The sequence below is a fragment of the Chlamydotis macqueenii genome, chromosome 19, assembly GCF_036417535.1.
Source record: "Chlamydotis macqueenii isolate bChlMac1 chromosome 19, bChlMac1.mat, whole genome shotgun sequence".
NCBI classification, from domain to species: domain Eukaryota; kingdom Metazoa; phylum Chordata; class Aves; order Otidiformes; family Otididae; genus Chlamydotis; species Chlamydotis macqueenii.
Window position 1 is genome coordinate 3,474,724 of NC_141574.1, and position 27,795 is coordinate 3,502,518.

The 27,795-nt window shown below is 51.9% G+C and overlaps 1 protein-coding gene across 7 annotated transcripts in view; it reads left to right on the plus strand.

Annotated features, from left to right (window-relative positions):
- Positions 1-907: 907 nt before the first annotated feature.
- Positions 908-27,795, plus strand: part of TBX4 (T-box transcription factor 4) — a 39,233-nt gene continuing 12,345 nt past the window's right edge. For 2 of the 7 annotated variants that reach the window (XM_086763277.1, XM_086763282.1), the window contains exons 1-5: positions 908-1,445; positions 5,491-5,649; positions 6,504-6,598; positions 17,885-18,004; positions 19,549-19,696. In XM_086763277.1, the coding sequence (XP_086619403.1) occupies positions 1,434-1,445; positions 5,491-5,649; positions 6,504-6,598; positions 17,885-18,004; positions 19,549-19,696 (534 nt within the window). In that variant the 5' untranslated portion in view covers positions 908-1,433. Of the gene's footprint in view, positions 1,446-1,473; positions 1,663-3,249; positions 3,307-4,448; positions 4,639-5,490; positions 5,650-6,503; positions 6,599-17,884; positions 18,005-19,548; positions 19,697-27,795 lie in introns of those variants that run through there. The other 5 variants (XM_086763278.1, XM_086763279.1, XM_086763280.1 and 2 more) reach the window with 5 other exon arrangements.

Sequence of the window (27,795 nt, forward strand, 5' to 3'; positions counted from 1 at the left end):
CGTTTTAGCTCGTAGCCCATGTGCTCCAGAGCAGCTTACCCAGGAGGTTCCGTGCGTCCTCCTCCCACTCCACCCAGGTCCCCAGCTCACGCCGCTACCCGAGTCCCTTCTCTCCCGGGCTGTCCTCTGGGCCTCAGCCGGCAGTGCCGGTGACCGTGATTGTGCGACCAGAGACGCTGACCCGCCGTAAGCTGCAGTGTGCGGAGCGGTGATGGCAGGGCCTGCTTGGGCCCCGTCCCACCAGCACCATTTTGACTCAGTGCAGGAAACGGAGCCGAGCTGCGGCTGCCGTGGCGCTTGCAGCCAGGCTGCAGGAAAATCACAGCGCGCTGAGCACTGGGCATTGTTCTGCTTTTATTTTTTAAACCATTATTTCCATTTCGGCATGGCCCTGTTTGCCTGCTCCCATGTTCCAGTGCACTGTAGCTTTAGGGCTCTTTTCATTAAAAAAAAAAAGAAAAAACAAAAAAGTAATTACAAAGCACATGGAGAATTTTTTTTTAACTTTTTTTTTTTTCCGTATTGAACTTAAATCAAACCTTTGGCTAGGAAAGACTGTTGGGGACTATCTCAGTTTGGTGTTCAGCAGGGCAGTGACCTCCGAACTATTCGTTCTTACACAGAGTGTTGCTGAGCTCACAGTAAAGTCTCTTCCGTACAAAATGTGCAATGGACTTGAAATGTTATTTTTCTAGATGCTGCTTTAAAAAATAGTAAGACAGCGTATTAAAAAAAAAAAAAGGACCCAGAGCATTCAGGCAAAATTAGTGTTAGTTTTAGAAATTAAAACAATTCCATAATTGGTTGCTTTTATCTGTAAAATACTTCAGCTTTAAAAAAAATGTCTAGACAGATGAATATTCGTTCATTGTTTAATTATTACTGGTTACATAGTGAACACTGCCTGTTTGCATCCTACACAGCTTTGCTCGAAATTACAAGGGGTAAATACACTTGGTACGCTGGGACAAAGTTATCAAATATCCCCCAAATCTTTAAAACCGAATCGGAATACGGCTGTCCGTTCGATGGACCCAGCTGCAGCGGTGCTTGGTGCAAGACTGAGCAACGCCTTAGTTTATAACGCTTTAAAACATTTGTTAAAACATTTCCTTACTGGTCTAAAACAAAGCCTTAGAGCCCAGGTCGGGCAGATACGTGCGGATAATTCGACTGAACGATTCAGAAGCAAAGAATCACTCGCGTTTTTTAAAACCGTGGGTATTTTCAATACGCCCTTCGTGTATCCATTTGGGGCAGATGCTTAAGATGAAAGGGCCGCATGTCAGCCCGTATCTTACCCGTGCTTCCTGTCACCGTTTCTTTGCAATTTAATTTTTGTGTTTTTCCTTTCAGCTTAGAAGTGTTTGGTACCAGTCTCTTGGCAAAAGAGCCTGAGGAATGGAAGGGTAAAGAAATATGACCCAGCTGCTATGCACAATGAGGTTTGTAAGTCCTTGTATGGTATAAATAAGCATATTACACAGTTATTAGAAATTTGGCGCTGTCCCTGTTTAGAAGCCCTAGTCTGCTGTGCGATTCCTCCCGAGTCCGTGCACAATTCGGTATTAGCGCTCCGTTCTTCCAGCCTTACTACCGGCCACATTCGGCAACTTTTTCTCAGTCCTCATCCGTTCAAACCTTCCTCGGCGGTGTAAACCGGTGAGTTTCCGCTCAGTCGACCCCAGCTCCCGCGGCCGAGGCTCTGGGGCTGGACCGCTCGGGGTTTTCCCCTCAGTCGGGGCGGCCCGGGGGCTCGGCTTTTCCCCTTCCCCGTCGGGTTTTGTGTGCGGGAGAAGCGGGTTTGTTCGGGGAGAATGGGGAGCGGCGCGGCTGGAGGAGCCGTGGAGCATCCCCGCGGGTCTGAGCCCGCTCGCCTTTTCCCGGCCCGCGGACTGCGTGTGATTGTTGGAGAAAAGTGACAGTAATTTTTTTTTATTAATCGCCGGTGTTTGGGGCCAAGGCGTGAGGGAGCTCGGTGACAGTGATGAGTGGTTTGGAGCGCTGGTCCCTCAAAGCCGGGCTTATCCTCCCCCTGCTCACTCCTTGGCCTCGGCGGTGACGAGCCGTGAATAGGAGCCACCCTGCCGTCGGGGATCCGGCCGTTTATCTGCCGGGTGATGACAGTCGGGTTGGTTTCGAGCCTCGCCGTGAATTACCGGAGCCTCCGGGAAACGCACGCGGCTGCCGCAGCCCGAGAGGGCTCCGGTCGGCGGGGACGCTTCTCCCGTCCCCTGCAGTCGGGGAATGATGAAACCGATCGCAACTTCCCCCAGCCCCACCGGTACCGATCGAGGTGTGCGGGCAGCCTGAACCGGGGGCGGAACGGGCCCGGCACCACCGCATAGACGGGGAGGGAGGAGGAGGCGGCTTTAGCTTGCAGGATGGCCCCCTCTGCCTTTTTTTTTGTTGTTGTTGTTGTTCAAAGAGAGGTGGTGGGGGGGGGGGGGGGATGAATGCATTTAAGGTAGGGAAGCGCAGGCAGGGTCCGTGGTTCCCGCTGTCCGTGGCTGCGGGAGGAAGGGGTGGAGGGAAACTCAGCCAAACAAAGCTGAGCGACCGGTACCAGAGTCAAATACAAAAATTCACCTTGCCGTGGAGCCTGGGCTCCGCAGCATGCGGGGAGAGCCCGGCCTGCAGGTGGGAACCACCGGTGGGACGGAGCGGCTGCGGGGCCCGGCTGCGCTCGTCCTCTGGGGCTCTGCGCGGGCTCTCCGCTCCCGCGGCGGTGGGGTTGGGGTACCGGGCCCGGCCCGCGGCTCAGAAGCAGCGCGGAAAACACCGCGGGGTCAGCGGCGGGGAGAGTCCTCACCCTCCCCGCCCTCAGGACGGCTCCTTACCCCCATCCCCTGTGCGGGGCCAGCACGGACGCGGGTCTCCGCTCGCCCTGGCCTGGCCCCGCAGCCGCACGTCGGGGCCCGACGCCGGCCCGGTCTCGCCTGCCCCCGGCCCCGCTCCGCCGGCTCCTGTGGGAATTGTTCGCCGCTCGCATCCCCCGGCCCGCCTGGGCCTTTCTTTTTTTTTTTTTTTTTCCCCTTTTTTTTTTTTTTTTTTTTTGGTAGGACTGGGGAAAAGGTTCATTAAGAGGTTGACCCCAGTTTACTTTTTATTCTGCTTCTGTTCCCAATTGCGGCACCACGTGACGGTGGGAGTGAGTTTGGGTTTTAAATTCACTTTCAAGAAAAAAAACCCCGATAAAAAAATCCTGCCCCGTGCAGCCCCTCCGGCTCATGGCCCTGTCCCCTTGAGCCCGGGGCTGCGGGAGGCGACCGGTACCTCGGCTCCCGCCCGGGACCCCCGGCTCGGGTAAGCGGCTCCCACCCGCTGCCCTCTCCGCGGGCGCGGAACGGAGGCGGCAGCACGGCGGATGTGCAGGGGCGCGATGGGGGTGCTGTCTCGAGACAGGGCGGTGGGCAGCAGCGGTGCTGTCGCGATAGAGGGGGGGGTAGCGCGGGGGAATGGGGGCTCAGCGCCGGGCGGGCAGCCCCGACAGCAGTTGGGGGGGTGGTTGGTGTGCGGTGGGGTCTTGGTAGTCGCGACGGCAGAGCGGGAGCGGCCCGTTGAGTCGCGACAGCGCTCGGGGACTCTCCCCAGGGGAGGGTTCTCCCCCTGGTTTGGGGGGTTGGCTTGGCGGTGCCCGTGCCTGGAGGGTGCGGGGGCTCCTGCCCGTGGCGTGTGCGGGGCGGGGAGCCCTTCTCCCCCTCTCACCTCCCCGCCGCCCTCACCTCGGGGCGGCCCCGGTGGGGCTGAACCCGGCGGCCTGGCCTCGCCGCCGCTTTGTCTGCGGCCGCCCCACTCCTGGGGCAGGGCTGGGGGCTCCCTGTTACGACCGGGGGAGGACGGGGAACCCTGTATGTGTGTGTGTGTGTCCCCCTCCCCTCTCTCTCTCGGAGAGACCCGCACGCAAGGGCCGGCCCTAGGCCCGGCGGGACACGGGGCGGTTTGGCTGCCGGTGCAGCAGAGCCAGGGATACGGCCAGAGGCTGCCGACCCCTCCCAAGCGTGACCCCCGCTTTCCTCATCGCCTCTCCCGGGACCATCGGGGCAGGCAGGGGGGTGCACGCGGACACCGGGGTCTCCCCCTCCCGAGCAGCGAGCGGCTCTGCTCACTGCCAGGCCCGGCGCAGCACCGAGCTAGGCCCGGGAGGCCGGGGACGCCGCGGCCGGGCCTGGTGAGAGGGGATCGGGCGACCGGTGACCCCCGCTCAGTGCCCCCACCTCCCCCCCCCCCACCCCCTCCCCCCTGTGTCGGCCGTCGGGTGGGCGCGGGGCGAGGGGTGCGGGCCGGGCGGAGCGGGCCAGAGCCGGTCTGCGGGGCCGTGACTGACGGCGGCAACGTCAGCAACAGGAGGGGAAGGGAAACGGGAGGGAGGGGGGGTGGGGGGGAGACAAAGAGGGAGGGAGTCGAAAGGCCCCAAACTGGATCTTTATGGAACATTTTCCGCCGAGATCAAGGGAAAGTGAATCCGCGCAGCGGGGGATGCCCCGCACGCCGCTGCCATCGGGGGCCGTGGAGCTTCGCCCGGCCTAAGCACCCCGCGCAGCCTCCGCGCTGCCCCGCGGGTGCCCTTCATGCCGCAGCCGCCCCCAGGCGAAGCCCGGAGCCCCCCGCTGCGCCTCCTGCCCCCCGGCCGGCCGTGTGAGTTCCCGGGGTGCGGAGGGAAGGGGGTTTGGGGGGCGGGGGTACCGCGGGTGCGGGGATCCCTCCAGCCAGCCAGTACCGGGACGGCTGCCGCCAGGCTCCCCGCCCCCCTCCGCTGTTTCCCCGGCCACAGACCCGGCTCCGTCCCCGGGAGCAGTGGGGGTCCCATCCGCGAGCAGCAGCCGGGCCCCTCGGGTGTCTCCGGGGCTGGGGAGAGGAACGCTCCGTCGGGGGTCGTCAGCGTTTCCCCTCCGTGGGAAGCACTGGTTTCGGTGTCCGGGGTCGGGACCCCGCAGCCTCCTCGGGGCCGCGCCGGTGCTGCCCATCCGTCCGTCCGTCGAGCGGCCGCGTCCCTCGGCGCTGTAAAAGTCGGGGCTGATGCGCGGCAGCCCCGGCGGAGCTGTCAGGCCTTATCTTTATTGGCTTTTCCCAGTCTCCGGCCAAGTTTAAGAGGGGCCCTTTTATCTCGGAGCCCGGCACTCCGCCTGTTTACACCACCCGGCTCCGCCGCGGAGCCCCGACGGGACGGGGCAGAGCAGAGCGACCGGCCGGGCCGGGCCGCCCTTCCCGACGGGTAGCGGTCCCGCATGGTGGCAAAAAGCCGGGGGAGGGGGTGGGAGAGGAGGAAGGGTCGGGGCTGTTTTGGAGGAAGGGGGCTGCGGCCACATCTGAGCTGAGCTGCCTGGGCCTCAGGCGAGAGCATAGCCACGCGTGGGTGGCTCCCCCGCGGGGGCAGACGAGCCCGGCCCAGCTCTCTCGGGCACATCGGCTGGACGTGACCCGCCCCGGTGCTGCGAGCTAACGGTGCTCCTCTCTTCCCCCTGACCCCCCGTCACCCCCTCCCCAAAGGAAATGCTCCAGGAGAAAAGCCTCTCTGAAACCGAGGAAGGGTTTCCAACAGCCCCCGCGCCCGGCCATGCGGACTCCGCCGCCGGTTCCCCGGTCCTGGGCGTAGCCGGGGGGAGCAGCACGCCGCTCAGCAGCCCGCAGCTCCCCGACCCCGAGCAGGTACGCACCGCCCGGCCCCGCGGCCCCCTCGACGGCTTCGCCCCTCGCGCTCCCCCTCCGCAGCCCGCCCGGAGCCCGGTCCCCCGCCACCGCGCATCCCATTGGCCACAGCCGGGAGGGAATCGCGAGGAAATCGAATTTTGCTTTACTTTTCTTTTATTATTATTATTTTTTTTTTTCCCCCGGAGCAAAGCAGAGCCGCTGCCGTCGGGGCGCGGAACCGCGGCCGCTCCTCCCGAGCAAGATCCGGCCCGGCGGTGTGTTTTGTTGTTTTGGTTTGGTTTTTTTCTCCCCACTAAATATATATATATAAAATTTTTTTTTTCTCTCCCCCCCGTGGTTTCTCGGCCCGTCGTGGCTTTCTCTGCCTTCGTCCCCCGCGCCCGGCTGGCGCCTCCGCGTTGCGGAGTGGACCCAGGTCTCACGCAGAAACCGCGGCCCTGGATCCGCGCATCGCTCAGCAGATCCGGGTGTCCCCGCTGATGCTCTCAGCCTCGGTTTTTTGGGAACCCCAGGGCGACAGCAGGGTCCGTCCGCTCCATCGGGGCACGGAAACACTTATGGGGGGGGGTGGGGGAAGAAAGAAAAAGAAAAAAAAAAAATCTATTTGGCCGCAGTGGATGTGGAAGTCTGCAATTAAAAGCGGCCTCAGTCCATTTCTCTTATTTTTGGCAAGGGGCAGTGGAATTTTTGGGCCTCCATCCTCCATCCACAGGCGGGATGAGGCCAGGGTGGCTTTGCCTGGCGCCCCGGCCCTGGGTGTGCAGCCACCCTGCCCCAGCCCCTCTCCTAGGAAAGGTTTTCTCAGTTCTTTCCTTGCCATTCTCATTCTCTTTATTTTTTTTTCCCCTCAGACAATAGAAAATATCAAAGTCTATCTCCACGAGAAGGAGCTATGGAAGAAATTTCATGAAGCTGGCACCGAAATGATAATAACCAAAGCAGGCAGGTTAGTGAAAAATTCCCCGCAATGTGTTTTGCTTCTGATCCGCGTGAAATGCCCTTGTTTGCCGCAGCTGGGTTTTGCAGAGCTACCCCAACCAGTGGCGTTTTAAAAAAAATTATTATTGTGATTGCAAATTTCAGTCAGATCGGTTTTTCGGTGTAAGCTCTGTGTGTGTTTGAGTGTGGCAATGAGATTGAGGATACAAGAAAGAGTTGTGCGGTCATTTGCTACATTTAGTCCCAATTCTCTTTGGTAGTTCCTCGTTTTATTATTTGTTGTGTGTGTTTGTTTGTTTGAAGATGTTAGCATGATTGTGGCTCTACTTTTTTTTTCTTTTTTTTTTTTCCTCCCCCTAAAGCGTACCCCACTCCCATTTTCTGCACAGTGCGCTAAGACCCCTGCTGCGATACTTTGCACCAAAGTTTTAGCAATACGAAGGCTGAGGCTGTGCTTTTAATCTCAAAACTTATCCTGTTAGTTATGGAAAAAAAAAATTTCTGCCTTCCCCTGGAAGCAAACCATGATTTTTACCAAACCAGAGCCCCCTCAGTGCGCACATCGAGGAACTCACAGAGGCTTTTCTTGGCCGGGGGACCCAGCTCAGGGCTCCCTTCCCGCCCGGGCTGCTCGGTGCGGGGATGGCAGAATTCAGGTCAGAAAAATCAAACATCAGAATGAAACCTCAGACCATCACCAGCCTGGGAGCCAGGCGGTTCCCAACAAAACCGGCTCCCACCGTGGCCACAGAGATATCTGCCCTCGGCTGCTGGGGCAGCGGGCTTGCACCGCTGCTGCTGGAAAATTAAAAAAAATCGCCAGGCTTAGGTGCTAAAATCCCATTAATTCTAGCACAGCTGCGTGGTTCTGCCCTGCGATTGCTGGGTTAACACCGTGCTAGGGAGCGGTGGGAGAGGACACTCAAATCACGGGGAGCAAGCAGAACAAAAAACTCTCACAGTCAATATCTGCGCAGTCTTTTTTTCCCCGTGGTCCCCGATCCTTCGTGCAGGGGGGTCGGGTTATTTTTATTTTTTTATTTTTGATGAAGTGATTGTGCAGGTAACTCTGGCCTTATCACACGACATTTTGGTGTCTGAAATCTTCGGGCTTGTTCTGTCGCCTCTGCTGATGCAGGGAGCCGGGTTCCCTAAGTCGGCTGAGACGGGGGGATCAAGACCTCAGATATTTCACCCTGAATTTATAGGATCTGAGCGTCTCTGTGCGGGACGTGTAATATCTTTGCCCAATTCTAGACCCCAAGCATCCCAAATGTGCATGTTATCTCTCCCCGAGTCTTAACGCGGCTCGTTTAAACGAATCCATCTGGAGGGGGCTCAGCCCCGCATTCCTCATCCGCGGGAGCTGGCAGCGCACAGGCAGCCACCTTCCAGGAGCCTGCGGATGGGACGGAGGGGATGGGGGGGGCTGACCCCAGGAGGTACAAAACTTGGGAGTTTGAGTTCTCCGACCGAATTCTCCATTTGTGAAAATTCAGTGCAGCACCATCAAGCTAACAGCACTTTAATTTTTTTTTTATAAATAGTTTTTCTTTTATTTTTTAAATTTTTAACTGCTGAAATGAAACAGAATAGTCCCTCCATTTTTTTTTTTTTTTCCTCCGTGCCCAGATGCACATGGTGTCAAAATAAAGAGCAAATTGTTTTCTCACTGTTAGCTCTGTCCCGGCCCGGGCTCCCCAGCAGCGCCGAAAACAAATAATGCACAAAATAGCGTGAGAAGGGCAGGAAAAAAAAATCGGGCAACTTAAATCCCGTGATTGCTTAAGTCTTTTCCTTCATCCCGAGTGCCAGGCTGAGCCACTCGTGTCCGTGCTGAGAGCAGGGCGATGGTAATGGCGAAATGAAAATGATTGCTTCTTGCAGATTTTATTTTACCCAAGCTATTGAAATAAAGAGTAGCAATAATAAACCTCCTCTTGACCCAATTAAAAAAAAAATGATGGTTAATGGAGATTTGTATGCACTTGTATTTAGCATTGGCGGGGGGGAAGAGGGAAACCGGCTAATTGCGGGCACTAATTAGGACTCTAATCCCCCTCCCAGCAGGCACAGAGATGCCCCTGAATGCAGTTACCTGAAATCACTTAAATGTCGGTCTGTCTGACCTCAAGGGGCACAAACGAAAAGAAATCGAATCCTGATTTTTAAAATTTCAAACAACAACAGAAAGTGACTTTAATGACAAGTTCACTCAATGGAGAGGAAATGTAAAACTCGGCGGAAGCGTTAATTCCATGGCAATGGTGTAAAATAGCCTTTTTGTATAAACAAGGCAAATATTGATAACTTGGTAGGGGGGTGGAGGGGGAGTCATTTGTTTCGTTCTTTGTAGAGCTCCGCAGAACGAGCCAACTATAAATTATCGAGAATTTAGGGCTGAGAATTACTTTGGGGGATTATTACTCCCTCTTAGGACTGATCTGTGGGAGACATTAGGAGAACACAGCAAGCTCAGCATTGAAATAGAAATCATGTTGTTGCCAAGAAAGCTTGATTTATAAAGTGGAAACATCTTTAAAATGCACTCGCTATCTTTTTAATGTTCGGCTGCTTCGTTGTGGGAGGGAAAAAAAAAAGCGAGAGATTATTTTATATTAAAAGGATCATCAAAAGATAAAAAGTTTATGTTAGCGAAGTTCCCTGAACTTTGCAGAAAACCGCTCTCGCCTCCCGCAGCCCCGGCCCCTGCCCATCGCCGCGCCCGGGCTCGTCCCTCCCGCCCGAGATTTGTTCTGGTGGCGAATTTTCTGCTCCTGAGGATTTGCCGTCGCCAGGCTTTAAAGGCCGAGTTACACCGGGTTGCGAAAATCCCCCCGTTTTCGCTGGAGCCGTCGGTTGCCCGAGGGCTGCCTAAGCCGGAGGGGAGGGAGAAGATAAACCGCCCACGCGTGATTTCGTTAAGCGCTCTCGCCGGTGACATTTTGCACAGCGGCTTTTTCGGGAAGGCAGCTGAAACCCCTGGGGTTCGGGCGAACCAGCCCAGCACGCACTGGTGTTTATAAATAAGGCTCTAACCCTTCACAAATTCTCCCATTTATTAAAAAAAAAAAAAAAAAGAAAAAAAAAAGAAGAAAAAGAAAAATTTTTGCAGGCAGAGAGGTCCTGTGAAACGAAATGAATGCAGTCGGTGTGGACGGTGACAAGGGGCGGGGGTGCTGGCGGTGCGGGGCGCCCGGCCGCGGGCGCGCACCTTTCCCGCTGGGCGGGGGGCGTTGCGCCGGGGTGCGGCTGCTGGAGGGGTGGGCGAAGCGGAGCGCGCACCGGGGGCTTCATGGCAAATCTCGCTTTGCCGTTTCACCCTCTTGCTCTCTTCTTTAACTGAACAATTGTAATTAATTAATTTATTATTTTTTTTAAACCTTGTGGCAAACCGCACTTCGTCTCTCGTAATCGTGAAATCTCATCATCCAGACCTTATTTCTGCAGGAAGTAAATTTTTTGCGTTCACCGTCTTCCTGGCTCAGGATTTTTCTCTTTCTGTTAGTTTTTCTTTAGCTCTAGCTGTTCCCTAGTTTTTCCAAGGTGCCAGTCCTTGCAGCTTTTCTCCAGATATTGCCAGGAACAAACAATTTGATGCAGCTTACGGCTAATCAGTAAAAAATATCGGTTCACAGGATGTCTGGTCACATTTTCGTGAACAATTACTGAAAAGAAAATACTGTGTAATTCCTCTGTGGTAGCACAACCACCCCAGCGATGCGAACAGGAGGCTTGGGATACTGAAACCGAGTTTTGGCTGGAGTGCAGGATGTGCACAGGTACAAAGATCGCTCCGGTCTCTATGGTAGCGGGGTTTAGGAAGCATATGTAGGAAAATACTGCACAGGAAAAAAAAAAAATCAATAAAGCAGTTTGCATGTGTGGAAAAGATACAAACCCCCTTTAGATGTTCAAGTTTCATTTTAAAAGTGGCTAAAAAAAAAAAAAATCTGTTCCCAATCAACTTTAGTAAACCAAAATAAAACTAGTTTTTAGGACATCAAGGTCTGAAGACGTATAAATGCTTTGGCTAAGCTGGTGCAGCTTTCCTCTGTGAATAATCCTTTAAAAGTTAAATTTTCCATGGCTCTGTAGGGCATATGGATTCCCAGTTCTCGTTACAATTAAAGGGAAATATTTGTCCAGAATCTTTTGAGGCAGTTACAAGAATCTCTGCTAAAGGTTTTTGATCCAAAAGCAAACCTTAATATCCGAGATCAGGGATGGAATGTGAGCCATCAATTTAAAACTTGGAAATAAAGTAGATATTTAAGGAATGTTTGATCTGCTGAGTCCTAAATTTGGGATCTTGGAATTACCCTGTCCGGGCAAACTCCTGCTTTCAGAGAAAGGAGCAGGAGCAAACTCCAATGGCTCTTGGCCGTGCCGCTAAAGATGTCGACAGCTTTGGCACAGAAGGCAGACCTCGCGCACGCCGAGTAGGGCAGGGATGGGGTTTTAGTGTTTAATATGCTTCTCTCTTCAGACAGCAATCCTTGCTTTTGGTTTGTTAAAGATGTGAGGTGCTCACAGTCAAAGGTGTTCCCAAAGCTTCTCCCGCTTGTCCTCAGGCTGGAGCTGCGGCAGCGCTGGCCAGGGTTGCCAGGAAGGGGTTGGCCAAGCCCAGACCAACTAGGGAAGATCGCTACCATTGCTGGGGCTCTGCCTCTGCATCGGAGGCTCCCGGGCACGGGGGCTGCAGGTCATTTCCTGCTCTGCACCGATGAGCCGGCCCGCGGCCTGGCACCCACGCCAAGGCTGCCCACGGCTCCTCCGAAAGGCCCTATGGAGCCTGTGCTGCCAGAGGGGCTGCACCACGGAGGGAGCCGGGTGCGGGAGCGAACCTGTCCTGAACCACTGCAGCGCCGGGTCGTTGGCCACGCTCTTGCACAGCTTCTCTCTGAGGTACCTCTGTGCTGCGCTGGTGCTGCCCGCACCGACCTCTCCCGTCATGCGGCACTTTGGGATGTTTTCTGCCCAAGTTCAGTTACGGCAAAACGAAAGCACCGGAGAAGCATCCCATGGCAAGAAGCCTGCCCGTGTTCCAAGTTACTGTGGGGCAAAGAGAGGAAATGTTTCTAGACCATGAGAGCAGCCATCCAGCTAACCAAGTTCTCAAGTATGTGAGAAACAATGTTTTATTTAAAAATTGGATGCGCTAGCCAGAAGAAAAAAATACAACCTCACCATTCCAAAATATAAAAATCCCTTAACTGTCTGACCTTCTCATCACTAGGTCATGGTCCTGCCACCAGATAAATCTCTCCTATCTGTCCATAGACTGAGAGTTCAATGTTGCTTGTGTTAGTGACAGTGAATTTGGGGCTGAAAAATGAACTACTGATGAGAACTCCTGTTGAACCTGTATTGTTTGTTATTCTGAGGCAAGGATCTGGCATGGGCTAATCCAGCACTTCAAAGTTAACTGCTCTTACTTTGTATACAGAGCGTCATAGCGGAGTGGCGTGGGTGATAAGAGAAATAAGGGACTGAGGGTTAGGATACACTGGGAAAATGGGACCCTGTTGAAAAACTCTTTGATCTCTTTAAAGTATTTTCTGAAAGCAAGAATCTATCAAAAAGGAAATGCCATTTAAAAGGCTAAAAGAAACAGCTGACATCCCCAAATTTGTTTTAATCTGCCCCGGAGAATATTATTTTTAAAGATGCGTTGTCAGTGGAAGAAGTACTTGTCAAAAGAAGGGAAATTGGAAAAAAGCAGAAAGGTCATCAGAATGGAAATGTTGTTCTTGAAGCCTTTGCGCACCGTTCCTTTCCCTCCTAACAACAAAGACGAGGAGAAGCATCCTTTAGCAGCCATGGCCAATTCTCAAGAAGAATTTGGGGCTGCATTAGTCATTAGCAGGGATGCAGGCGTGTCATCTGCCTTGGTGCTCCAAAACCATCACTGGAGGCATCTTGGCGTGCCCAGCAACCTCTGAGGAGGTGGTCTGTCAGCCATGATAGGGCTTGTTAGCCAAGATGTTGAGTGATTTCTTGTCTTTCTGATCCTTTCACAACCTAAGCATCACCTTTCCAGACAGCACCATGCAGGAGCTTCTGAAAATCCAGTCATCGCTTTATTTGGCTACCTTGAAATTGAAGATTGTAAAATCACTGGAAAGCTTTCTCTTCTTGAAACTCCTTTTGAAAATAGGACTTCAGCCGCTGAGCTGCTGAAGGGCTGGGGAATGTTTTTAGCCCCTGAAAGGAGGGAAGGAAGCACTCGGTGGTATCTGAAGCACTGTCCACACCACAGGGAGATGCAGCGAGCACCAGTCTACATATTCCCACAGGCTTCAGAGAGCACTGATGGCCTTTGGTGAGGACATGACTTGTGCTCCTCCAGCAGGACTCGGGTGTCCTGTTTCCATGCAGTTTTCTCTCCGGTAATACCGGTTGGGTTCCCCACAGCTTCCTTGTTTACTCTGTGCTGGTCAGAGAAACTTGTTTCTAGCAAACGCATCTGTAGGAGCATCAGAAATGATGCGTCTAAGCAAGGAAGGTCGTACCAAATCCCTGGGAGCAGGAGGGTGGTGAGGCCCGTGGGGTTTGCAGAGGCCACCATGTCACCCAGCATCCCAGGGACACACAGGCCCTGGCGCACAGCGTGGTGCGGGGCAGTTGGTGCTCAGATGAGCGCTTTGAGCTCTTTGATCAGCTCTTTGATCAGCGCTGGATTGCTGTCCCTTACCCAAAAAGTTGAACTTGGGAGCCTTGCAGTCACCCGTCTCTCCAGGAGGAACCAGGCCTGCTCGCATGGGGATTAGAACACAAGATGCCCATGAAGTGGCCAAGCCTGGGAAGCCTGAAATGCTGGGAACTGCTGCCCCAAATGAAAGCAAAGCTTTCCTCTTATCGCTGGCTTCCAAATCCAACCAACCAATTACACATTAATTAAACTTTGTTTGAACATAATAGAAGCTTTGGCTCCATGTCAGTAACTGCTCCACGGTAAAGGGGATTGGATAATAATAGAATAAATAAATAAACAAGAGATGCTTATTCTAACAGTTCATTTTAAAACAATTTGTGAATATCACGTAGAGATAAAATGTGCCTAGCATAAACTTAGCTAAGCAGTGACTGCTTCGTTATCAGAACAAATAATTCACTCGCACATCATCTTTGAAGCTTGGGAGGGCTACAGAATTGCGCTGCTTGTTTATTTTCCTGACTTTTACTGTTTTTGCTACATTTCATCTGCACAGAGCTTCGGGGAAGGGTTTAGCCGGGGCTGTGGCAGCGCGGTGCTGAGCCCCGGCGACGCCGGCCCCGCTCCCGCTGCCCGCGGTCCCCAGAGCCAGGCTCTGCCCTGCGCAGGGCATCATCCTGCACCCCAGCCCCCCGCAACCGGGTGCCAGGCCGTGGTGTTTTAATGCCATGTCGGATGGCCCCTTCGCTCCGTAGCCTTTGGACTCGATGATCTGAGATGTCTTTTCCAACTGTAATGATTTTATGATTTTTTCTCCCATGATTGCTTTCTTTGAGGGCAGATTTCTCATGTGAACGTAAATCTGATTTAATTTTTCCCTTCTGAAGGGCAGTTTCCTTTCTTCTGAAGGGAACTGGTGTCCCTGCCAGTGCAGGGAGAGAGGTGGAAACGTGCCTGCCAGAGCTGCTGAACCCAGCAGGGAGCTTCGAGGGATGTGGGCGACCATCAGGACGGTGCTGAGGAGTTTGGATGGTGCCTTCTTCACTGGGTTGAGCTGGAAGGGGGGCTCCAGCTGTCGTTGTGGGCTGCTTGTGCTGTGTTCCCCCATGCATCGCCGGCTGTCGCACAGGCACACCGTGGGCTCGTGGCCGGTCCCTGGGCTGGCAGGGGAGCTGCGGGGCTGCTGTCAGCGGGGAGCGACCGTAGCACCTAATGTGTGCTGGTGGGTTAGCTGTACGTCTCGTGTGGCTTTTAGAAAAATGAGCATAAAGAGGAAGAATTTGGTCTGGTCCTGGACCGCAGGGATGGCGGTGGTGTTTGCACATTCAGGGCGTTCACTGCAGCCCCAGGACACTCTGTCCGACCAGGCTTTGGGTCTGAACAAAAGATGATGACGCCAGGAATTGCTGTTCTTAATCTTCTACTTACTGGTGGCTTAAACTTCACCTAATAGTTGGTTTGTCCTGTGCTGCACGTGTGCCCAGCCCTTCACCTCGCTGAGCTTCCCGCCCTTGGCCCGGGAGGTGTTGCTGAGGGTCAGATGCCGCACGCTCCCTGGGAAGCCCCAGATTCCCAATTTTTGTAACTGGTTTCTGCACCGTGAAGCTCTCAACCGGTTTGGAATTGCGTGCGGCGGCGGGAAGGAGGGCGGATAAACCGCGGATCTGCCTGGGTCTTGCTTCAGACCTCCCACCAAAGCCAGGCTGAGCTTTCCCGGAGCTTGGCAAGACGTTGGCAAGTTTTTATTGCAGCACTGGGTTATTCTTCTGCCGCCGCTGGTCCCTGAGCGATGGGTGATGAAGCAAGCTATTGTCAGGGAAAGCTGGCCGAAGCGAAGCATCCTCTGCGGAGACGCCCATCCGCCCCAGAGCTCCTGCCTGCGGAGATTTGGCAGAGGGGCCGGTTATGCAAAGCTACTACTGAGCGTAGGGTCTATGGCTGTGAGTAGCTCCATTGACCTGGAGTAAATTTGGGGAAGCAGGCAGGTTTTTGGCCCCTTCCCAGGGCTGACGGGGAGCTGTATGGACCCACTGTAGGCACAGCCCCGCTCCCGGGCAGGGCTGGTGCAGCCCCGCGCCTCCGCCGTGGTTTTCTGCTCCCCTCTTTCACACGAGATGTTTAATAAGGGCCAGGACATGATATTAGGTGTTCTCTCTTGCTTTTTTTTTTCTTTTTTTTTTTTTTTTTTTTAAATTGAAACTCTATGACTGCATTTTCTTGGACCCAGCTCTTCGGTTTGTCATGCCTTCCCACCAGAAATGCACAACCCGTGTTTGTATCGTATTGCAAAGAGATATTTACTAAATGAGTCTCTGCCAAGGGGTTGAGAAATATGTTTTCATTAAGAAAATTAAACTGACAAGTCCCTGGACAGCACGTTAGTCGCATATTTTTTTTTTTAAGGCCAAAATGCAGCAGCTAATAATAATGATGAAATGTCCGTGCACAGCCAAATTACTAAAACCTACCCCGTGTTTTCCTGGAAAAGAATGCGGAGAGTTGGCAAACTTGGTTGTAGCTGGGTCTGTCGACTGCCGACTACAGTGCTACCACTGCGAGATACCGAGCGGTTTGCAAGTTAAGCAACACCTTCAATCAGATGTGAGTCCCCATTTGTTATCCTTAAAGAATTTCAGCTGTATATATTATAGTAGTACTTTGGCTCTTTGTATTTATTTTAGAGGCCTATACTAAAGAACATTATAAACTCAGGCATGTCCATGCTATATGAACTCCATATGCTGAAGCTTAATTTTAAATGCCATTAAAAAAGCACTTAACATTTACAGTATATCAGTCTGGCTACTTTAGCAGCTTGGATGTGCTACAGTAAATGAAATGATTGGGAAAAAAAAAAAGAAATTCAGAAGCTAGGTGTTCTAAAAGTCCCAAATGCACGTCGTTCACCTCGTACGACGCGGTCACTGTCAAATTGTATCGTTTCTGGGTTTTAATCAATTTCTCCTCTTTTTTTAAAAAAATTTATCTTAAAATGTCATTTTAAGGCTTAATTTAAAAAAAAAAAGAAGCTTGGCATTCAGATTGGATTCCTTATGGAATTTTTTTCAATGTGTGAATTGGGCTGTGTATTCGCAAATTGAAATGTCCTACTGTATTTATCCAGGTGCTTACCTGTAGGAGGACAAGGTTAAGAGGAGTGCAGAGTTTATGAATGAAAATCAAATACGGACATTGGTAAACCACCCCTTTTTAGTCCCGGCTAATTACATGGTAAACATCTGGAATTTCTGCAGGGCGGTTAAAAGACTCAATTGAAATGGTTTCGAACAGGGCCCATTTTGTTGCCTTCTCCCCAAGCAGCGACAAAATGGTGCTACAGACCTGGGCCAGCTCGGCCGGGCGCGGGGCAAGGCGCAGGGGAAGGAGGGAGGAAGGGCGGGAGGCAATGTGGCCTCGACGTCTGATGGGGAAATGATATCAGAATTTGGGCCCTTCTTAATTAGGGTAATTAGAATGACTCCAGGATGTAGCAATTCCCATCTTCCATCCCCTTGCGCCAGTGGAAAGGAGAATTTTCTGTCCTGGCTAGTTGCTTGAAGGCTGTGGTGAGCCCGTTTGCTCAACTGACGTGGTTTTTTTACTGGATGAGGAGGAGGTTGGAAAGACGGAGCTAAAAAACCAGTTGCTCAGAGGATGTAAAGTGCCTGATCTTGCAAATCCCGGCTCCTGATGCAGTCTCGAGGGCTTGGGAAGCCGATAGCAGTGTCCATACCCATCAGGGCAGTCTCCTTTGGATCGCAAGACTGGGTTGTGATGGTATATACTGGTTTCACGGCCATAGCTTTATTAAAAAATATTCTTTAATATTGCAAAGATTAATTAGATATGTAAGATATATGAATGTTTTTTAATGATACGCTGGTTTATGTGACATTCCCCGTTCGGCATTGGTTGCTACGTGTCTGCTAAACTCGATGGTAAATCAGTGGGCTGGGTAAAACAGAGCTCTGCGGTGCTCCTGGTTCCTGAATTTGGGAAATTCGGGAAGGCCGGAGGAGCGGTGACTGTCTGGATCACTGCGGAGTTTAACCCTTTGTGTCCCCCTGGGCTTTGCCAATCCTCAGTTTCCAGTCTGTGGCAGGGAAGGCGGATTCAGCCGCTGCGTTAGGAGACGATGCGGTGGGAGGCGGTGTGGTGGGCGCTGGGAACACGTGAATGAGAAAGCTGCATGTGCTTCTTCTGAAGTGTAGTGAGATCTCTTTATGCACCTTCATGGCAACAAGAAATCTGCATTTTTGAGGCTGCCATAAGCCATGTGGAGACTCCTGGGGTGGTGAGGGCTCCCTGTCCAGGCCTCCCATAAGGAGGGATGTGTTGACCCCCTCCTATCTCTCTACACCGGCCTTTTCCTGGCAGTGGCCCATAACCCCCCTCTACAAACCCTCGTCTGAATTTGTGCCCTGTTTTGCGCTCGCCCTGCACAGCCCGTGCGCTGGAAAGAGTGAGTTTAATTCAAGTGATGGATCAGCAGCAGTAATGTTTTGTGGCTCTTTTGTCCTAGCGTGAATTCCTCACGTGGTGGATCTGCCTTTTGAGGTGCTGCTCCAAGTTTCCATGGGATCTCGCACTGCTACAGGTCACTCACTGATGTGTTAACCCTTTGCTTTCCCTCAGGAGGATGTTCCCTAGTTACAAGGTTAAAGTGACCGGAATGAACCCCAAGACCAAGTACATCTTGTTGATCGACATCGTCCCGGCTGACGACCACCGGTATAAATTCTGTGACAATAAATGGTACGAGAACATTTCCTTTTGCCTTCTTTTCTGTAAGAAAATTGCAATTGGATCGACCGTTTGCTGCACAGGCTCAGAAACCAACACAAATACCTTCCCCCGGAGGGATGCCAATGTCCTAGAGCTCTCTTTCGTAGAGCAGCGATAGGTACAAGCGCCAATGGCTGAAGTTAAAACCAGGCAAATATAAAATAAAATATTCTTAACAGGCTGGGTGATTAACTGCTGGAACAAACTGCTAATGGAGGTGGTGGATTGCTCATTTCCAAAGTGCTGAAAATTGCATGTCTTCTCGGAGGAGATGCTTTAGGCCGAGCGTAGGTTGGTCACGTGCAGGTGTAAGGGGGTAAAGCCACAGCCCGCATTGTGCCCGAGGCTGGAGTAGATGATCTAACGGTCCAGTTTGGCCTTAAAAGTGAGGTGTCTCTCTGAGTCAAGAAAAGTTTTAAATTCCTTTCTTCTATAGTAATATTTTCCTTTTAGGAGATGAGCTATAAAGCAAAACATGGGGTGATTCTTTTATTTTTCCTCTGGAGTTTCCTTCTCTTCTGTTATTCTTCACTTCCCTGTGCCTTTGATAGTGAAGCTACTCACCCTATGGCAGCTGTGATTTTTGCTTTCTGACGAAGGAAGCCTGTTGTGTTCTCCTTTGATTTTTATCCCAAATACGCCAGCAGCCTCCCTCACTGTGAGCAGTCACTGTGCTTTTCCCAAACCCTTCCACCGACCGCTGCCTGGTGAAGAGACGAGCAACGGAACATTTCGTAGTCATCTTAACGGGAACGAGCCTGGTGACATCCTATAAAACAGTAATAATTTACTCGCACATTAGGGCTGCTCTAGTTTTTTTTTTTTTTTAAATCCTTTTTCTGTTCTCTTTTGTCCTGAAGTGCCGCTGGGTAAGAGGAGCGGACCGAGGGCCTCTGCGGTGCGGCAACCACTTTGTGTTTTAAACATTAAGCCCTAGATGATGGATAGTTGTTAACTCTGTTTAATTTAGCTTTTGCCAGGCCTAGAGGGGCTGCTTTTCCTGCTGCTGGAAATTCTCTGTTGTTTTTTGGTAATATTGCTTTTATTGGTGTGTTAAAAGAGGAGAACATTGCACAGCAATGGGGGGGGTCACCATTAGGCGGTGTCCCATGGCCGGGTCTTGTGTTGGTGAGAGCTGGTGATGGTGATGGTGTGGGGGCAAGGGGAGCTGGCAGAAGGCCAGCAGAAGGCCTTGCAGAATGGCCTTTGAAGGCTTCATCCTCTCCAAAAACCCAGATGAGGCTTCCTCCTTGACCAACGCCAACCAATTGTCATGTAGAGGCACTGCCCCACGGAAATGCCCCGTTGGAGCAGAGATGGGGTTTCTCGACAGCTAATGACCCTAAAACCAGAAGCCCCGAGACCCCGTGAGCAGCAGGAGCCTCTCCGACCCCCCCGCACCCCAGCACGTCCCCCCAGGGCTGGCAGAAGGGTTGCCGGGTTGAGTCCAAGGACAAAATTCTCTCCTGGTGTCCGCACCGAGGTGATGAGATCTGTAACCGCTGTGTTTGCAGGATGGTGGCTGGGAAGGCAGAGCCGGCCATGCCGGGGCGGCTGTACGTCCACCCCGACTCGCCGGCCACAGGAGCGCACTGGATGCGGCAGCTGGTGTCCTTTCAGAAGCTAAAGCTCACCAACAACCACCTGGATCCCTTCGGACATGTAAGAGAGATGTTCTGCAAGGGTTTGGGGCAGAGGTGGGCCCACGATGCTGAATTTGTATCTGGGCTGGGCTGCTGGGTGGGATGTCACAGTTAATTTAACAACGAGGAGCAATGTTTATTTTGTGCTGTCGGTGCAACTGGGTGGGGAGGGTTTAATGGCGAGGGAGGGGGGCTGTCGGTGCTGCCAGTGTGCTTCCTTGCTCTTGTAAACGCAGCCTCCAACTCGCTCCGTTGTTGCCTGCCGGATGCCACCGACCTTTTATTTTTTCTGCCCAGGAACTTTCCAGGCAGCGCTGTGGGATTTGCAGCCCCGGCTGTTGCTGCGTGCGGTACATAGAAGTCGTAGAAACAGGTTGCATAAACGCGTTCTTTTCCAAGCTGGCTTTGGCAGCCCTGTAAGAGATGAAGTATTTTACTTGGAAAATCTTAATTCATGTGTATTGCGAACGCAGAAGAGGGAAGTACACGGTTATCTACCCTAGTGCCTTCCAGGCAAACAAGTGCTTAGATAACGCGTATAAAAGTACGGACCTGTCTGGTTTGCACTGCCTGAGCTGAAAGTCACTTAAAAATAAACAAACCCCGCTGGCTGGCGGAAGGGAAGATAGGGTTTAACATCCTTTTAGCTTAGTGCCATCAGCTCCTCCTAGAACCACAGGTAAGAGAATCTACTCTGTATCATAAATGTGGTTTTTAACCTGCCAGGCTTTTTAAGCAGCAGCAGTTTGAGGAGGTGAGAGGGGCTGTGAAAAGGTCCCGAAGAAGGGTGCAGAGGGAGAAGGGGGCGTATCCCTCTTGCTCAAAAGAATCATGCACCAAGCCTCTAAAGAGCAGCTTTTCAGGTGGAGTGATTGTCCTGATGCCACCTAAGAGCCGCAGAGCAAGCGCGATCCTGACACAGCCAAATCAGGCGGAGCTTTGTGGGCTGACTCTAGGTGCAGGGTAACCCTACCAGGTTAAAACACTGGTAAAAATCCAGGGTTTTGGCTGCTTTTGTGATTTTCTGGAAATTTCAAAGTTTAAAAAGCGAGCGTGCCGATGCCGCGCGTCGCTGCGGCAGAGCCGGGCTCTGGCAGGGTGACACGGTGATAACCCAGCCCTGCGCAAAGCCGTCCGCAGCGCCGGGATCTGACCCTCCTCCCCCACCTACTGACCCCAGCGAAACATGTGTGAACTTCAAAGGCTCGTCAGGACCGTTTAATGCTGAGGTTATTAATCACAGGCCACCGCGCCCCTTCACTCTTCTTTAAGGGGGAAAGCACCACGGAAATGAAAACAACTGCGTTAAGGGTCGCGCAGTAAAAATTACATAAAGCCCACAAATGCCAAGATTTGGTGTCAGCAGCCGTACCGACCTGCTTGCTTTGCACGTGGCATTTTTTTACTCCTCTGTTTTTCTCTTGGTTAACTGCGTAGCTTAATATATGACTGTTTATGTTGTAAAATGCAAACCATAAAACATACAGGATGTACGATGTGGCCGTAAAACAAACAGGATGTGCAGTGTTGGTTTTGCAACCCTAAACGTTTGCTTTTCCTGACTTTGTCATTTTTTAACTGCGATTTTAACACCGCATTTTAACAGGGAGGATTTTTTTCCCCAGCCTGTTTGTCCTCCCACAGAGCTTCCCTGGTGACACAGAGGGGACTCTGGTTTGTGTTTCGGGCAGCGCGATGCCGTGGCCGCGCTCCGAAGGAGCCGCACGCGCTGTCCTGCCTCGTACCACGGCCCGGCACGCTCTGTCTCGCGCTGCTGGGAAAAAATGCCTGGAACCACCTCTTTTCAGTGCCCAGGCACTGACAACCTGCCTCGCTAAATGGGATTCAGCCGCTTCTTGGACAGTTCCTCGTTAGGCTTCTAAATTAATCATCTGCTTTAGAGAAGCGGTGCTTCACTTTCTGCTGTGCACGTGCAGCAGAGCTGGGCTCTGTACCCGGCCAGCGTGAGTTTTCCTATCAGCTCGAGCTGAGAACTGTTCTGCTGTTGCATGGGTGGCCGGTGTCCCCAGGACAGGCCGTGCCGGCGAGGTGTCCGGCAGGGCACGGTCCTCCCAGCCCTGCCTGCGAAGGCATTACATGATGAAGAATAGCAGCTTCTCATTTCTAGGAATTTGTTCCCAGCGATTGCAAGCGCTCTCTTAAAGCTCCCAAGACAAAACAAATCGGAAAACCCACAGGGTTGGTTTGCCTTCTCGTGCCCCGGCGAAGCCTGCCTACCATTTCCTTTTGTCTTTGATTTTCTCCAAACCCCAAAACCACGCGGAGCGATGATTTCTGCAGGCTGCTGGTGCTTTTTTTGGCTTGCGGGCAGCTGCCCAGCCAGAGCCGCGGCCGGCTCACCCTCCCCGGCACCCTCGGCAGCTCCTGCAGGCGTTATGGCACGGGGTCCATTCCACCATCCCGCGCCCCAGCTCTTGCCAGCATCCCAAAATCTTTGCTGCGTGTGAGCGATCCCCTCCAGCCCTGCCATGCTCCGATGCGTGAGGCTCGGACAGAATCCGCTTGATGCTTGGGGGCAGGAGGGGCGAGGAGGCAGGGGACAGGCACGTGGCAAAATATCTTTGTGCTAAATATTCCTCTTCTGGATTAACCATTTTTTTGGCAGACACTTATCTCTTCTATTCACCTACTGGTTAACGTCGAGCGTGGGGAGCTGATCCGGGGCTCAGGCTGGGGCGTGCGTGGTTACGGGGGTCTCACAAGAAGGAGGGGGTGGATTTGATGGGTTCACAGTTGCCGCGCAGCCAGAGCACCACAGGATGCTGGGCTCCATCCCCGTCCGCGGCCGCTCTGCGTGGTGTGAGGGGCATCCAGATTTGAAGGGCAAACGCCTGGCGGCATGTTTGAGCTGGGCTTCTCGGCACCTGGGATCCCACCTGGAGAACAGTGAGGCAGAAATTTCGCATTATTTCCGTGGATTATTGGTAAATGAATCCGTGTCCCCACTCTGTGCCCCGTAATAGCTGCTTAATATCGGGGACAAGCAATTCCGCAGAGTTCATAGAGAGAAGTGTAGGTACATTTGAGGCTTAAAATAAGTAAGTTAAGCAGCTTAATTAATAAGCCGTGGTGCCGAAGCCCTTCCTGTGATCCGCAGAATTAGGCGGAAGATTATTTACTGTGCTGGCAGGAGGGGCTGCCTCACAGCGGTGCTGGAAAGCCTCACGCTCGGACACCCAGCCCATCAAACCCAGCCACCAACTGGTCCTCCCTCGTCTCAAAATCCTCACTCTTGCTTCTTCCCCTGGCCCATTATCTATCATGGTAAATTAGTAGTTGCTGTCAGAGGCATGGGAGGCATTTTTCAATGCAGACACGTTAAAAACGAGCACATTTTAAATAAAAAGTGAAGCGTGGAGCTCTGTAATCTGCCTGCAAACCCCTCCGGTTGAGCAGGTTTTGTGGCAGGTAAGCCTGTGCCCAGTTCACACACCACAGCCTGAAAATGTGGGCTGTATATTTTCCTCTTGGGAGATTTTTTGACCATGAAAGGCTTCTTTCACACCAGGCTTAACAACTGCTGTTGAGCATGGATTAAGAAATCAGCAGCCGCTGTACTGTTCAGCTACGACGAGCTCTATCTGATCCTAAAGAAAGCATTGTAAGCCACCCTATGCTTAGAGTAAAATCTTAATGTATGTATTTTCAAAGCTCTACATACAGAGATAATCAGCCTGATAGAGCCGCTGATTTATGTTGGGCTGGTGAGTGACTGAGTTAGGGATTCTGGCAGAGCCGATGCTCTCTGCTCTAATGCCACGTGAATAACAGGCCGTCGCAGTATTCTCTCTTTGGAGCCAGAGGTGCTCTCTCAAGTGCCGGCAAGCTGCACAAGGGTGGCACATCCCCTACCCCATCCCAGTGTATTCTGCCTGGAACACGTCGAGCTAACATATTGGTTCGGCCATACCAGCCATAGATGATGCGTGAGAGTAACCTCTCCATTGGAAAGGAGAACACAATTCCCTGTTTTTTTTTTTCTCAGAAGGTTTGTTCAGGGCATACGGGGAAATACTGAGCAAGTCCTGACGAGTATCTCCGCAGTGATAAATGCTCACGGATGGAATTCCACTTTCCTCAGAGGTTTAAAGTATGTAAACAGCGGGGCGGAGGGCGCCCGTGAGATGGTCCTTATGGCCGGGCTGCGGGGCGGCAAGGGCAGCTCCTGGCCCCGGCAGGTGAAGGATGCTCAGGATGGGTGTGGAGCTGCTGAAGGGGCACGGGGAGCTGGCTGAGGGGCTTCGGCTCGGACCCGCGGTGAGGTGGTTCTCCTGTGTTACTCGTTTTCAGTTAATCAGGATTTTTTTTTTTGTTATTTCACCGTTCAGGCTTTTATTCATCTCCTGGCTCAAGGTATTGTTTAAGATGCTGAGCCTGGCAGCTCTTTGAAGCAAAAATAATCTATTTTCTTTTCCACTTGTGAGTGCCTGGGGCACGGTAACCGTACAGAGGGCCACAGTAACCCCATAGCACACTCAGGCTCTCAGCCCTGACTCCCTGAAGACCCCACAAGTGCTGCCCTGGGCTTGAGCAGCGGGCAGAGCTGGCGAGGGCGCCGGGAGGGGTCCCTGCTCCCACGGGATTGTGTGGGGGCGTGGGTGCTGCCTGCTCCATGGTGCCTGCAGCATGCCATGACAGAGAGAGAAAAACCTCTTGGCACAGCCAGCCCTCCTGCTAGGGACACATAATAGTGAACAGAGGTGCCTAATAATGCACATGGAGGTGCTTAAGGTACCTTGAGGGGTGGTGAGGATGAGCAGCAAGGGCTTGAAACCGTCCAGCAAGAGTTAAGCAGAGTCCTTGAACACAAGGGCTGCCGCAAAGAGGCAGGGGTTGTTAATTAAGGCAGCATTTAATTTGGTTTTACACTCCGGGGACTTCAGGCGTGGGTGAGAGGACCAGCCATGAAGAGTGCCAGGCTTAGGGCTGTGGGCCAGTGGCTCCTGAGATTGAGCTTGGATCTTTCTCCTGAAGACCTTTTGAGTGGGGTTTCAGTGTCCAGAGGCATTAGCGATGAGCTGGATGGCAGTTCCGAGGGAAGCCTGGCTCACCAGATGCGATGTGTCTGGGAGAAAACCCTACCTTGCCCCCAGGCCCCCCCTTCCCCCCTGATTTTAGGCAGGCTGTGAACACACGGAGCCACGTAAGGCCAGCGCTGGTAGGCGTGGAGTAACGCTGGAAAACGGCAGCGGAGCAAGCACATCACGTCAGGGCTTGCTTTTGTTGTTGTTGTTGTTAATGACTCCACTGAAACGAAACCTCTGCCAGAGGAATCAGCCTTTCTCATGGGCTTCTGCAGCCGGGCCAGCTTGGAAAGGGCGAGAGCATCACATCAGTATTTCTGGCAGGCTTCAGCTGGGATCAGATCAATTGGAAATGATTTTCTTTTTTTTTTTTTTACAGAATATATAAAGATATTCCTGTGAGGGAAAAAAAAAAAAAGACAAGTAATAAATGTAGATTAGAAGTGGTGATTGTGACAAATAAAAGTAGATATTTAATTTAACCCCCCAACACAGCAGTGGTGAGTTGGTTATGTTCCACACCCTGTGCCTACCTCACTCCTTGGCTGCTGACGGTGCCTTTTAATGGCCAGAATGGACTTTATCTGCTTCTACTGTGTGGGGTTGTTTTGGTTTCTGAGATGTAACCTACTGAGAGTCAAAGCTACAGGATATTATAGATGGTCTGCACTTGTGGTAGCATTTTAAGGGATATTCCTCATTTTCTTGACCCAAACCTGCTATTTACTGGCTTTACTCTTTAATGCTGATGGCTTTGCTCTTTAATGCTGATGAGTTTGTTATTTCTCTCCGGATTTATTATTTGCACACTTGGTTTTATTTGATTATCACTGAAAGACTTAATTTTCCCCCTGGTCTTGGGGTTTCCCTCTCATTTTTCTATTAATTCAATTTTAGCGTTTTTCTGTCTTTGCTCGTCAGGCGCACTCAGGCACTTTAATTAGGTTAATGTCCAAGTGATCCTATGAAACCCTGCATTTTATTTACAATTTTTTTTTTATTTGTTTGCTTTATGATTTGTGGCCAAGCAGTTTCCTCGCCGGGCGCTGGTATGAGGTTTATGTGCCGCCTCGGCAGCAGCCTCCCCGAAGGGCCGGGGCCGCAGCAGCTCCCGGGCAAGGGCCTGGCTGGTGGGAAGGGACGCGGCCTCGCGGGCTGCACCCGGCTTGGGCTCACGTCGAGCGGTAATGTCTAGCTCTGTAGCAACAGAGAGGTTTCACATCCTTATTCTCAGCTAAAGATTTCTTTTATATATGTGTATATATATATATATATATGCACACACACAGAAAAAATATTGTTTTAATATATAAATGATTTCTTATATATACACACACATGGTTTTACATATATATATATATATAAGAAAAATATATAAGAATTTCATCTCTATACATCTCTCCTGTTATCGAACTAGCTTCTTTCTCAGTCCATTTAAAACTTGAAAAAAACCTTCTGTCCAGCCCTAAATCTGCAATCATTTTTTTTTTTGAGTATCACTTAGTCTTCTGCTGAAAGAACATGCATGAAAAGGTTATTTTCTTTTTTTTTTAAACCATTCATTTTAGGATATGTCTTACAGCTGATCTGAGAAATAGTGGTGCCCAAATAAATGATAAAGGCCGATGTGAACGAGCTTTGTTCCTCCAAGAGAAAAAAGGCGCAGCGCTGTGTGCCGCTGGGGATGGCAGGTGTTCCGTAGGAATGAGTAGATCCCAGTGTGCAATTTAAATAGCTAGGTAAGAAAAGACCGGTGGAACTCTTGGTTGAGAAGATGATTTATATCTCGTTTTCGATCGTTTTGTTGTTACATTACTGGTTTCTATGAGTCAAATGCAGTCAATTTCAGTAACGTTTAACTGGAGTCACAATCTGAAGTTGTCTTCCAGTCTTAGGTGGGGATCTGGCCTGGAGAAGGGCAAGCGAAGAGGTCATGGCTTTGCCAAAGAGCTCCTGCGCCCGCGGGTGGCGTGAGGCCGGGCAGCAGCACGGGGTGGCTGAGGGGCACGCTGGCTCACACACGGGTGGGGGTCCCAGCATCACAGCTCTGGGGTCTGCCCTGGGCTCGCCGGTCAGAGACAAATGCTCACGTGCTCGTATGGAGGTGAACTTCTCCACACCAAAGCTGTATTGAGCTTTCAGGAAATGCTACGACAAATTTCTGCCGCCATTAGATGAAAAAAGACGAAGAAAAAAAATTAAAAATTCCAGCTTTCGCCCTCTTATAAGGAACAATTTCTCTGAGCTGATGTTGACTCTTTTCCCAGGATTTTCCAGCCTTTCTTTTTTTCCCCATTGTGCAGATTGCCAGGACAAACGTGCGGCTTTGGGAGGCTCCTCCTCCGGCAGCTCGACGGGGAGCAGCCCGGCCGGCTTCAGGGCCGGGGCCGGCTGGAGAAAGCCCCTTCCCACCGTCGGTGGGGTTCTGCCGCACGGCGAGGCAGCCCGGTTTGAGCAGAGCAAGGCGAATCGTTGCCTGGGGTGGCTTGTACCATCACATGCTCTAAATATTGATCGAGACGAACCGCAGAGGTGGCTGCGATGCTCGAAGAGCCTCATTGATTAACATGCTCTTTTTTCCACGCCGGAGGCTGAATCGGGCTCCTTGTTCTGGTCCCTCGTGCCCCAGCTCCGCATCCCAACGTGGGACAAGGGCCAGCCTCGGCTCAAAGGCTTTTTCACTTTAAAAAGAATAGAAGGAAGGAAGAAAGAAGCAGAAAATATATTAAAATGAGAGATTTTATATTAGTTATGTGATCCCCTGGGAGCAACCATAAAATTATGTGGCTTTTTCGTAGCCGTTTACTATTCAATATAAAAAGGGCAGTTGCCATAACAACCACTGCATCAGATGACATTTGATACCTTGGCGAAACAGGGAGCGCTCTTAAATCAACTCCCCAGATTTCATACGAAAGTAAATACGTTTTACTGGTGATTTCAAGGCAAGTTTGCACTGCGACAGGCAATGCGGTGCCGTTACCCCGCTAAGCTGCTGGCCCCTGGGCCCGATCCTGCAAGCTGGTAGATGTCTTCAAGGCCCGAAGCCGACATTACGCAGCAGCGTGTGAGA